Source organism: Melozone crissalis, unplaced genomic scaffold, assembly GCF_028551555.1.
Source record: "Melozone crissalis strain CALT ecotype California unplaced genomic scaffold, PUWL_Pcris_2 ptg000006l_1, whole genome shotgun sequence".
Classification (NCBI taxonomy): Eukaryota; Metazoa; Chordata; class Aves; order Passeriformes; family Passerellidae; genus Melozone; species Melozone crissalis.
This window is the reverse complement of record NW_026535784.1, coordinates 27,398,314-27,411,740: the sequence shown is the minus strand read 5'-3', so window position 1 is coordinate 27,411,740 and position 13,427 is coordinate 27,398,314. Positions and strand designations below refer to the sequence as shown.

Below are 13,427 nucleotides of genomic sequence, written 5' to 3'. Positions count from 1 at the left end.
TGCCGAGGATCAATCTGTGACCTCACCTGGCATTTCAGATTTTAATCTAGTTTTTTTGCAGTCTAAATGTTTGCAAAAAGGTTGTGTCAGTTTCTTCCATCAAATGATGAATAATGTAGAATTTGAACGTAAAAGACAAGGCTGAATTGTCAGTTCTTCAGAATACTTGCATGCAAACAAGTGAGCATCACATGAACTTGCTTATCACATTCAGATGGATTTAGTTCAATCTTTATAATAGACTAGTTGATGAAAGGAATATGAATTGGTAAAAACACAGCAAACTCCAAGACTGTAATGACAGTTCCATTTTTCTTTGTATTGTTTCACTCAAGCCTCACCTTCGTGTGCCAGCTGCTTAAGTACAGCATTGCTTGCTTATGCAAAACCAAAAATAGGTAACCAGAGATGTAGTATTTGGTAGTATTGAATAAATGCTCTGATATTTAATGTAGAAATGTTTGTATTAGTTCTCCTGACTACCTGTGTTTATGTATCTATTATTCTTTAAATCTGTATGCTGCATTTTCCTTTTTCTTTTTAATGTGAGACTTTATTCTGAGAAACCTCTATTAAAATGCTAGTGCAAAAAGTATCGTTTAGTGTAGATTCTAAACTGCTTCCATAATGCTCCTCCTTAGGGATGCTACAGCATTTTTTGTATGTAGGCATTTGGGGTATCTTTGCCTCTTTATTTCCAAATCATTGAATTCCTGGGATCTTCTATTCAAAAAGGTTGTCAGGTAGAATTCTTCCTGAGGTAATTCTAAGTATTTGAAGATATATATGGAGGATGATTGAAAGCTAGAAAAAAACCACTAATTTTTGATCTCCATATTATTCTAAACCATCAGGAAAATTAGGAGGATTTGCACAAGAAAACAACACTATAGATTCTGGAGAACTTGATATAGGCCGAAGAGCGATACAAGAAGTGCCCCCTGGGATTTTTTGGAGATCACAACTCTTCATTGATCAGCCACAATTTCTAAAATTCAATATATCCCTTCAGAAAGATGCATTGATTGGAGTATATGGTCGAAAAGGCTTACCACCTTCACACACTCAGGTAAGAACTGCTTGCATTAAAAGTAGCACATTATTGAAAACCATGATCTTGTATCTTTTATATCTTTTTTCTCTCTCAGGATTACATTCTTTTCCATTTTGCTGATTTTCATTTTCACTGTTTATATTTTATTGATCTCATGTGATGACCAGAACATTGGTGATACTCTGTGTTGGGATCTAGAATGGGGGGTACATGGTATTCTTATTTATGAGCTGTTCTGTTGCCTAATCAATGATTCTTCAGATATGGAGTTGTTTCATGCAGAATTTATAGGTACTTTTTTTTATTCTTTGGTAAATTCACATATCTTTAAAACCTAAGCAAACTAATATAGAATCTTTTCGCCACACATAAGGTGTGGTTGACAGTTCCTGCAAAGAGCAGATTATCCAAATTTCCAAACAAGAAGACAAGCAAATACTACAGTATTTACAGCTTGGTGTCTCTCTCACTAAGAACATAAAAGAAAAAATACATAATATGTATCTACAAAGATACAGTGAACTGGGGTTATAAAAGTGGCAGTCTTCACTGGGCATCTACTGTCTTGAAACTTTGTTATTAAGTGTGCCAGAGGATTTATTCTCTTCCACCCATCAGAAGATTTCTAATGACACCTCTTATAGCATATGGTCACATTTCCTAGTAACAAAAACCCACTTTTTATCCATAGTGATAGGACAGTTAAAGTATAAAAGAATGAACAGTCTTCTGGATTGGCAGGAGAAACAGAGAATCAGTGCCTCAGATGGTACTTTAGTATTAATTGTATTCATATTATTGTAAAGATTTAAGACCCTCCAAGATTAGATTTCTTCCAACACAGTATTTATCCAACTGCTGGCTCATATCCATTTTTCCACCTGAATAGGTATTTTAGTTCATTTTCTTCTACCATATTTGGAGAAATATCTTAGTGATTTTTATTTTGAGTGTATGGGTTTGTCATGGACACAAATCTAAGTATAGTAACCAGATGGTATAATTGTATCAAAGCTTGACTGATTATATCTGATACATAGCAGCAAATCCATAGGTGTAGCAGCAAATCCATAGGTGCAAAATTCATATATTTCAATTCAGTCCCATTTTAAAAAAAAAATATTTTCATGCTACTGCACTATTTAAATTATTTGCTTGCTTTTTTTTATTCAGGTATAGCTTTTAAAATATGTACTGTATAGAAATATATTACTAATGTATTAATAATTATTACACCTACTTAACAGACAAAAACAACAGAGGAAGGGTTAGCAAAGCAAGTAAAGTCATGGAATGTTACATTAACTTTATTTTGTAATTTAGTTTCCATTAAAGTACAAACACTTTACTGAATGCAGAAAGTGCACTCATGTTTACTTAAAAATTTGATCTTCATAATAATGATTAAATGGATTTTCTTCAGACCTTCACATATGAACACCCACCCTCAGGCTGACAACAACCACATGAAATTCTAGCATAAAGAAAATTGATTCAAAAAGTAATCAGCCATTTGAAGTACGGGTTTGGAATACAAATGCCATCTCAATGATAACAGTAACAGGGGTTAGGGGAATGTGTAAAACTGAAGAAGCTGATCTAGACTATGCATTTATATGAGAAGTTATGCAAGTAATTATGACTATTTAAAAAATGATCTTTACTTGATTCCTTAGCCTGTGAAAAGATTGAAATAGGAGTGCCCTTTATCCAAAAAACACAGAGACTACTAAATCTGTTTCCTGTCCTCTGTGTTACAGACTCCAAGTTTTTACTAATGTTTAAGTATGATACAACAGAAAGTATCATATGTGAGTCCTGCTTGACGTTTTGGATATACTGTTCCCAGGATATAGGGCAAGCTCTTTTGTCCACTTTTTGCCTAGTATATAATTAGAGTATTTTTTACAAACCATTGACTGACATTTGATACACTGAAAAATTAGGCATGCTTACTTATCAGTGCCCTACTGAACTTACAAGGCTGCTAGAGCTTCCCAAGGGTACAGGTTTATCAGAATGTTTATATGGCCTTGAACCCAATGATGTCCAGTTTAAGTGTCTGAGATAAAGTATGTATGTAATCTCCTGAAAATGCAGTTTCAGTAAGCAGTTGGGGTTTTATTTGAGACCATGCTCCTTCATGTGGGGGGAAAAAAATGGAATAAAATACGTCTTGACAGTTTAGGCCTTTCTCCAACTAAGTCCTAACACAGGGCTTTGATGAGGACACAACTCATCCTGATAAAATACATATTTAAGTGCAGTAGCTTATGTAAACAAAATAAGGTGTTTTGGCAAAAAGACATCTAATGAAATAGAACACTGAGGGGATTACAAGGATAAGTCCATTTCTTGCTTTCGTATTTCCCCTAACTCTTATGGCTTGTACCAACAAAAGTTCCTAACTGCAAGCTAGGCAGAGGTAACAGGGACAGACTAACAGCTGATGTTTGGCTTCACTGCATCCTTCCATTCCACTTCCATCCTTCACTTCCATCCTGCCCATTAGACAAGGCAGCTCACTCATGCGGCTCCAAGTGTCACAGGAACATGGCAGACAAACACATGAATGTCTATGCTGAGTTTGGTCAAGGCCCATCTGGCCTTCTGTCTGTGATGGGGGCCGTGAGCAGACACAGAGAGATCAGTAAAGCAGCATGATAGTGTTGTAGTTATTCTTCCCACAATATCCTTTTGGCCTCCAGAGTTTTAGGGCTGAAAGACTTTGCTGAGTCAAAGATGCTGTCTTTCATTTGTCTACAAATCTTTGATAGATTCTTTTTTCCTGTGAATTTGCCTAGTCACCTTTGAATCCATGGAAGCTTTTAGCATCTGTGACATTTGCAGCAGGGCTTCACTACACATCTCACACTGTACTCCTCAGTGTGTTTTGAGACAGTAGCTTTTGTTTGACACACTGTTGAAAGTGTTTTGGAAGAGGCAGAGCAGAATTTTTCATTAATTTCTTCTTCATGCCACACTTGATTAAGGGATCTCTAGTGTTATCATTGAGTTGCATTTTTTCCAGAATGTTTCAGTATTCTTTTTATGAAAGCTTTTTCAGTCCTTTGTTTATCCTTTTCTGAAAGTTATCCTGTTTTAATGCAGCTTTTTCAAGGTGTGGAGACCAGAACAGCCCAGAACATAAGAAGTGTTAAACTGTGATGGTTTCATTCAATGCCTTAATTATGTCTGCTTTTTTCTTTTTTAATTATTGAGCTCTTATTTCCATAATCTGTCTACCATAGCTCAAAGAGCACATCCTATAATGACAAAAGTTGGCTTAGAGCCCATCTTTGGATGTGTAAAGCTAGGGTTGTTTCATGAGGACTTTGAAAAGTAGGATCTCACTCACATATATCACTTCATGTCTGTGTCTCTTGAATGCTATCTGCCCTTATCTTCTAGTCACAGAATGACAAGTGCTAATAACAAACTTTTATGCAAATGAGCAACTGCTGCTTGTTTCTCAAACGTCAGTATTTGAATTTTCAGATCTTACATTAAATAATAGAGAACTTATTACTTCCTGCACTCTGCCAGCATTTGTAAAGTTGCCTTGTCACCTGTCCTCCTCCAAAGTCTTTGCTCGTGTGCCTGTGATACCCTACATGTATAACCACATGCACAATTTTCTTTAGCTCTCTCCTTACAACTTTGGTGTTTCTACCAATGTCTGTCTTCTCTCCACTGTCACCTTTGACTGTAATGCAAAACTTGACTTTTACATTTGCCACCTTGTTCTCCACTTCTCTCCTGTACCCTTTGCTGATTTATCCACCTCTTTTTTGTACCTAGTTAAAACCTTACAGTGAGTAAGAGGACACTGTAGTCAATATCTGTCCCTAACTGTACAACCTCTGGTGTCAATTATCCTTCTATTGCAAGGGACATAAGAAAAGTGTGATAGAAATAAGCTTGGAACAGATTTCAAGAAGTCTTTACACCTTTGTCTTGTAATAGGATGAATTGTATTTAAACTATTTCTATAAATCGCTGAAAATTGTATTAATTAAACAGTAACAGAATGGAGAAAATTTAATGCTTGTTCTGTCCCATAATCCAAAATAATAGAGATATAGCATGTAGGAAATGGTTTGATGCATCGTATTCAGGACAGAATTTTTGGTTGTTTTGCTTTATTCTCTTTAGGTGTCAAAATTAGTCTCAAGCAGAGCTACTATTTGTGTGTCACAGACTGATCTGAGATGCATAGCTCTCTTTCTGGGGAATCATAAATAAATCAACCAGAAATAATTGACGGTGGCTGTCCATTCAAAACTCAATCAATGCAAGTCTGAAAGTCTTTGTGACACTTTCTAAAAATGTCAGTTCCATTGCAGCCAGAGAATCAATATGTTTATTTAAAGAGACTTTTAGGAATAAAAAAGAGACTTTGGTTTAAAGCAAAACTGTGTGGAGTGGTAAGGCAAATCATCACATTTAGACTCAATGTAAACAAAATAAATTTGTCCTCATAGAAGGAAAATAAAATTGGTATGGTTTTGCTTATGAAGATAATTGTTTTTCCGGTCTGTTTTTGTTGCCATGTCTCAAATATAAAAAAGCAGCCTTTAAAAGGGTTAGTTAAGATCAATTTTTTTTTTTTTTTTCTGGGGGACAAAATGAACAGTGATTTCCCTTCTGTATGGCTTTTTAAGTGTAGTCTAAAATGGTGTTCTGATAACAGCATATGTCCTTATTACATTACAAATACAAAATTGTGAATTGTACTGTGCTTGTCTGCCATTAGTGGCCAATAAATTGGTGTAGCCACTTGTTCCTGTATCAAAGATACAGTTTTAATCTGAAATTGTTCTTCTACAAAAGTGGCCTCTTGCCATATACAAATTACAAAGTCACCACTAATGTCTATGAGTGACCTGTTAAAACTCAGAGCTCCCTGAGCCTTCCCTTTTTAAAAATACTAAAACCTCTGGAGAGGCAGGAGTGAAAAAAAGCCAAAATTGTTTCTCTCTCTCTCACAAAATAAGATAAATATTTAATACTCTGACAAATGAGAGTGTTGAGTGGTTTTGAATAATTGCTCTCCCAAAGTGATCGCATTGGTTTCCGTGCGGTGCAGCGCATACAGAGCTGCCGAGGCACGGCTCCTGCGCATCCTCATCACACTGTGTGCTGTCCTGCTCCTCCAGACGTCGCTGGAAAAGTGTCTCAGGTGTTGATAGAGTCATGTTAACCATGCATTTCCTTCCTGGCTGGTGGGACAATGATTCTGAGTACTGGGGAGGAGCAATCTTACAATACCAGTGAATTTTGGCCTGCAATTTCCAAAAGAGAGCATAAGTACTTAAACCCTTGTTCCAGGATAAAAGCTATCATATTCTCTTTTGTCTGAGGAGCAGTGTCTGAAGGTCACAAGTCAGGGTCGAAAATCACTGATCCTCTGGTCCTAGGAACTGATCTTATCCCAGCTCAGGTGAATCAGTGGCTCACATGCTGGCCTTTACTCTAAAAGGCCCTGGATGTAATTTCATTTGAGAGAGATCTTCAACATGTGGAAAGATTGAAGGTTTATGTGCTACAGTTCACTTCATACGATAAACGTGTGTCACAGTAGAACTGAAACTTTGAACAGTCTTAGCTGTAAAAGTAGATACCCTCTGCCATAAGCAAGAATGCTCTTCAGTTTTCCTACCTGTTTTATTTTGCTCTATATGTATTGATCTTTACATGTTCAACATGCAGAAGACAACTTTCAAGCCCTGAGAACAGACTCCAGATAGTGTAAAAGCAGTGTAGGGCCTGGAGCGGTTTTAGCCCTCCAGGTGCCTTAGGCCTAATTAAGGTGCATAACATGCATAAAAACTTGTGTTGTGAGTTTACTTGTTTTATCAGCTCAGATGCTACTACATTTTTCCAAGCCCCATGTTAGCTGTTAAAATTCAGTATGTGCTGTCCATTGACCTGGGATACCACCATGGGGCTTGTTCAGTTTGTCATCTTTGGTAGTTGCAATGTTTTCTGCTTTCCTTCTCCTGTTTTGACCTTCTGTGATGAGAAGTAAAGCTCTTGCCCTCCTTCCTCAAAAATTCCAGACGATACAAAAGGGGGATTGAGCAGTTAATCCTTCATCTGGAATTAAATTAAGAAAAGTAGATTATTGGTATCGGATAGTATTATTATTATTTGCCCATATGTATGTAATACAGTTTGAAAGTTAGCTCTCACCTGTAATTATGGTGCCAGTCATGACTGCAGACTCATTTCAACTGCTATTTTCTTCCCCCACAGTGTATGAAATGGGTTCATTGGCCACTTTCTACTGAAAAAGTCTTCCTGATAAGCATGAGAACTAGTTGGTAATTTTATGTGAATGCTTACCAAGGAGCAAAGGAAGAAGAAAGGGTTGGTTTCAGCTCCTCCTTCCCTGCTCCAGAAGAAAACTTGGTCTAAATGCAAGCATGTTGTCAGGGTGGTGCCATGGCCCTGTCAAGCTCTGTTCTGTGCTTCGTTGCAGTATGACTTTGTGGAGCTCCTGGATGGCAGCCGGCTGATTGCGAGGGAGCAACGCAACCTGCTGGAGTCGGAGCGAGCAGGACGGCAGGCGAGGTCCGTCAGCCTCCACGAGGCAGGTTTTATCCAGTATTTGGATTCTGGCATCTGGCACCTGGCCTTTTATAATGATGGGAAAAATGCAGAGCAGGTGTCTTTTAATACCATAATTATAGGTAAGCATAATCTTTAAAGCTCTTACCAAACACTAGCTTGGGGTCAGGCTTTTAGGAATTCATAGAAAGGTTTTCATAGTTAAATGATCTATTTTTTTTGCAGGTTTTCCACTTATGTGTTTCTTTTGCTACTCAGAATAAAACACAGAGTCCATAGTTTAATTCCTTGATCTAAGGCATAAGGGTTTTAATTTCTTAGTCAAAGGCATAAGTACTTCTAGTGAAACAGTGCTTGAAAGAAGGATGCTGTTTTGAAGTATGTATGAAATTGTACAGGATTAGATTTTAAGTATGGATCTCATGTAGTTTTACACTTATAATTTTAGCCTTTTTTTTGGAGTATAAGATAGTGGGGGCATCAGCAGTAGGAAGTCACAGCTGTTCATGCTCTCCAAACAAAACAAATGTAAACACTTCTCAGAGTGAGAACAAACTGTCAGTTAGTAGTGGCTCAAATGATAGCTACTTCATGCAGTGGGCACCTGTGAATTATCCTTCTCTTTTTCCTTCCAGAGTCTGTGGTGGAATGCCCCCGAAATTGCCATGGTAACGGTGAATGTGTTTCTGGGTCCTGCCATTGTTTTGCCGGGTTTCTGGGCCCCGATTGTTCAAGAGGTAAATCAGCCCAATGCTTTTCTCAAGTCAGTTTAAGTGAGCATGAAGAGAAATACATCAGAAAAGCAACATCTCAGATGTTCTTCTTTATAAAGCTTTGGTGAAATCTTTATTCTGATAGTTGTGCTGTGTTCTGTTCCGCAGCAGCCTGCCCGGTGCTGTGCAGTGGCAATGGGCAGTACTCCAAAGGGCGCTGCCTGTGCTACAGTGGCTGGAAGGGCACCGAGTGTGACGTGCCTACGAGTCAGTGCATCGATCCCCAGTGTGGGGGACGGGGCATTTGCATCATGGGCTCTTGTGCCTGCAACTCTGGATACAAAGGAGAAAACTGTGAAGAAGGTAAATGAGTAAATATTTTTGCTAGCACCAGCTGTTGTTGGTCAGGTTAACAGCTGGCACATCTGGCTCTATAAATTTTGCTCTGGATTTAGGTCTTATGCACTAACTCTGTTTCTTCAAAAATCATTTTACAATACTACAAATCAAGTTTGGAATCACTAGTATCGCTGAATTCTACAGAGTTTTTGTGCTTTATTTATTCTCAAGTAAGCAGTGGGAAAATTCAAAGTAACATGCATATAATATTTTTACTTGCCAGTATATTTGGGTTTCATCTGGCTGAAATCAGCTAAGAAGAAAGCACATGAAACACATATGTAGGAGTTCTTATTGAATTTTTCAAGTATAGAGTAGTCATTAATTTATTGCATTTGTTAGTAGTCTTTTCCACTGACCATATTGTGGAAAGTGTTGATTCAAATGCAGCAGGGGGGAAAATGATGCATTTTTCTTGTATTACAGAGATATGCATAATAATATTCGTTCTGGTGTGCTGCAAAATGCAGTTCATTTTCCATTCTATTTTTTAAGGGACTAAAAACTGCTATTTTCTTCCCCAATCAAATTGATTTTATTGATTGCCACATACAAAGTAATGCAATTAAGTCTCTGGAATTAAATTTTCAGGCCATTGACCCTACAAGTGTAACATTTTATTGAGTCAAATTGCTGAATTAAATCTCATCATCTAAAGCACAAGTGAATTAAGACAGATAGACAGTATGCAACTCATTCATTTCTGAAACAATCTGAGGGTCCTGTATAGCTGTCACAACTATGTGGTAGTGGATTGGGTCAGTAGTACCAGGGAATAGTGCTGCAGAGAATCCAACACTTACTCCGTTATGATTAGGCAGAATCAAGATCACTTACCCAAGTGCCAAAGCCAGTCTTGCTGTAAGTCAGAAAAATGATCAAACCTTGAAAGATTCTCCATTGATTCAGTGGTAACCTGTAATTGTCTTGATGTCATTTATGTGCATGCACAAAATTTACAGGATCAGAAAGTGGTGTGAAAGGGAAGTGTTCTTGCAAGGAAAATTGCAGCTATGTAAGAAGTGAGGACAAAGAGTGATTTACCTTGTAGCCAGAGAAGGGAGGCTGGCACAAAGAGATCATAGTCCACTCTGTCTTTTTTTCATTCATTGCCATGAAAGATAGGTGAACTTCTCAGCTTCAGCATGCTGTTTACTTTCCAGATGGGTGCTATGCTGCCTATTTCCTAAGGTCTTGAAATGTGAATGAAGCTCAAAAGTGCCCTTCGCACCTCTGGGTTAATTACTGTTGTTAGGATTGACAGGTTTAAGCTGCTGTTTGTCCTCTCCCTGCAGCGGATTGCTTGGACCCAGGCTGCTCCAGCCACGGTGTGTGCATCCACGGCGAGTGCCACTGCAACCCGGGCTGGGGGGGCAGCAACTGTGAGATCCTGAAGACCATGTGCTCTGACCAGTGCTCTGGGCATGGCACCTACCTGCAGGAGAGCGGGAGCTGCACCTGTGACCCCAACTGGACAGGTCCAGATTGCTCCAATGGTAAGAGTTAAAAGCACTGGCATTTTATAAAATGTTGATGTCTGGAATGGCAGCATTTTAATGACATTACTGTGTTAGGACCTGACCTGCTGAGCTGATTGATCTCTTGGAGTTGACTTCAGCATGAACTGTAAATTGATTCAAAGGTTCAAAATAATTGATGTGTTTGAAAGATTTGAAAATCCATGTATTTGTTTGTATCTTTTAACTGCCTTCGTCTGGCAACTTCAGGTATTTCACAAGCAAGCTCAGAATGTTCTTTGCATGATATGGATATTTCCTAATACATCCACTTAGAAACTTAAAACTACACTAGTGAAACCAGGGGCATTCACATTTTAAGAATCTCTCCAGCTAATTTGAGGTAATTCTCCTGAAAAGCAGAGAGCATTCAAGTTTGAAGGCAAAGGGAATGCAAGAATGAGTCTTAAACAGCTTTCAAGGCAGAATACAGGCTGCTAGGGTGGAAGGAATTGGTACAAGTGAAGAAGCAGAGGAATTTTTTGAAATATGGAACTGAGCTTATTAAAACTATAGTCTGAGCTTAGAAACAAAAGGAGAAAACTAGAGGTACCAGCACAGAGAGCAAAATCTAAATATTTATAAAGTATGACAGCAGTTTTTTGACAAAGACGACTTTTTAGAATCTTGTTTGGTAGCCACATATCAAAAAAGAAATCATGTCTAACCGTGAGACATGTATTTGTCTAAACCAGTTCATCTAAGAACTCAGACGTTTTGTTAATGAAAACTGAACACATGGGCTAGCTGAGTTTATGCCAGCTTATGAATAAATATAACTTTTTCATGAGGAACCATCTTTTTGAAACAAATGCACTTCCTGACCAGGATCTGTGGTACTTCATAATGGTTTATGCATACGGGAGTGATTGAGTTCCAAACATGCAAGAAAAAAGTGACAAAGAGAAGAAAATGTTGTCTTCTGTGAATTTTGTTTAGAAGAAAAAATCCCTTTCTGTTTCTAGCAATAAAAATGGCTTTTTGTGTTAGACCCTGTCTAGTTCTCAGGCAAAACATGGATCCCCTATTTACTGACACATCCTCTGCGCTTCTTTTGATGGCCAGTTACGCTTCATCTTTGACTTATGTTTCATGGAATGATTTGTTATTAAAATAACATAAAATGTTTCTGATCTCAAATATCTCAAGTGTGTCAGACTCAAAAAAGAATGTTTGTAAGAACATGCAGAGATTATTTGCTGAAGCAGTGCAAAATGACCTTCAAAGCAGTACACTAAAAAAAGTAAATCTTACCCATAAACGTGTTGTTAAGCTGTTAGATGAAGAAAAGAATGAGTTACTTCCATCAGAGGGTTTTATACGTTTGAAATCAGCAGAGCTTTCCTCTATCTTCATCAGCAGTTTGTCCGTTAATTAGCCCTTCAATTCCACTTCAATTAAATTAACTCTAATTAATAAATTCATTACAAAGATTGACGCACCTTGCTCAAAGCTGGTGTGCTAAAAGCTGATAAACACCTTCACCCTAATGAAAAATTGATTAGATTGAAGAGAAATAAACCTTTCTTTCTTGGAGCTGCAGTGACGTTTTGTGACTCAAGTTAATCAAATCGTCTTGCATCTTTTAATCAAAAATTTAATTCAAAGTAGATATAAAATGCTGTATAGTTGGTGGGAGGGAAAGGAGGGGGAAATTACAGCTGTCTTTCTCCATAAAGGTTTTGGGCTCTTTCTTACAGGAAATGTCACAGCTCCTTGATACTGTGTTTTATGTTCTACAGCACTTTGAGACAGCAGAGAGAAAAACACTGTTGATGAGGAAACTGGAAACCTTTCTTGCACTGAATTCGAGTTTCTTTTGCTATAAAAAATGATTTGATCTTTTATTGTTGAACTACTTGCTGTCTTTTGCAAGGAAAAAAAAAACTTAAATATAGTATTTCTGTGAACCATACATGGCTACAGCCAGCTGCATGCCAAGGAACTAAAAAGTCCCTCAGGCTGTATTGTATCTCTTTGTTTTTCTGTTTTCTGCTTAGCAGAAGTAAAGTTTGCTGGAGTCTGACTAAATGAACCAAAATGGTAAATACAAAATCTGGCAGTGTAAATTATCATCTTATGTTAGCTGAGACTTAATATGTGTTGTTTGGCCTCTGACTACCTTTGGCTGTTAACATATTTTTTAATTATTCTATCAGATACAAGATCCTGTTACTATATGTAAATGACAAGTTAAATTGCTGTATGTTGATTTATTTTTTTAACAAATTATTATTGAAACCAGACTGTTCATAGCTGTCACTGATACAAATTTACTGAAAGTAAAAGAGTAAAATGATCTTTTATACTTTACAGATGTGTCAGTGTGTCAGCATAGTGCTAATTTGTTTCACTAAGGCTGATTCTTTATAATGAAAAATGTGTCAGTAATGGTACATTTCAACTTTGAAAGAAAGCAGGGAGAGGAGTATGGAGGGGAAACCTTGCTAATTTGAACTTTGTCATAGTAGATTTTCACTCACCACAGACAATGATCAAGGTATACCTTACATTTTGTCATTTTGTCACTGTGAGTACAGTGTAACTTCTGGTAGGTATGAGTGCCATATAATCTAAGATACAAAAGGTTACTCTTAAGACCAACGTGACCACAAAGAAACGTGCTTCAAAATTACCGCAAGCTAGCAAAAGACCTGTGAACGTTTAAACATCACTTAAGTCTGCCAGCTAACCAAAAGAGCATTAGCAAAGAGATAAAACTGTGCTCTCTATTCTGTTGAATCGCAAGTGAAAATGTCTTTCGCAGTAAATTCCTTTGATTTAGCTTTCAAAGATTTTGCCTTTCTTATTCTTGCCATGCCTTTCTTGTTCTCCCTGTCCCCGCAGAGCTGTGTTCGGCGGACTGCGGCGCGCACGGCGTGTGCGTGGGCGCCGCGTGTCGCTGCGAGGAGGGCTGGACGGGCGCGGCCTGCAGCCAGCGCGCCTGCCACCCGCGCTGCGCCGAGCACGGCACCTGCAAGGACGGCAAGTGCGAGTGCAGCCAGGGATGGAACGGAGAGCACTGCACCATTGGTAGGCTGCCCGCGCTGCAAAGCGCAACCGGCCGGCGCTGCTGGCCGCCTCTCAATCACAAGTGTGTCGCTTTGAAAGTGTTTCTTCAAAGAGAGTGTTTGCATGTGTCAGTCTGTGAAAATGAATTGATATTTTAAG

At 38.1% G+C, this 13,427-nt stretch overlaps 1 protein-coding gene across 21 annotated transcripts in view; it reads left to right on the top strand.

The window, feature by feature from the left end:
- The window catches only part of TENM3 (teneurin transmembrane protein 3), a 1,290,863-nt gene that overhangs the window by 1,197,604 nt on the left and 79,832 nt on the right, over positions 1-13,427 (top strand). For all 21 annotated transcript variants that reach the window (XM_054295903.1, XM_054295906.1, XM_054295901.1 and 18 more), the window contains 6 exons: positions 855-1,069; positions 7,539-7,749; positions 8,263-8,364; positions 8,509-8,703; positions 10,035-10,235; positions 13,104-13,289. In XM_054295903.1, coding sequence (XP_054151878.1) covers positions 855-1,069; positions 7,539-7,749; positions 8,263-8,364; positions 8,509-8,703; positions 10,035-10,235; positions 13,104-13,289 — 1,110 coding nt within the window. The remainder of the gene's footprint in view (positions 1-854; positions 1,070-7,538; positions 7,750-8,262; positions 8,365-8,508; positions 8,704-10,034; positions 10,236-13,103; positions 13,290-13,427) is intronic.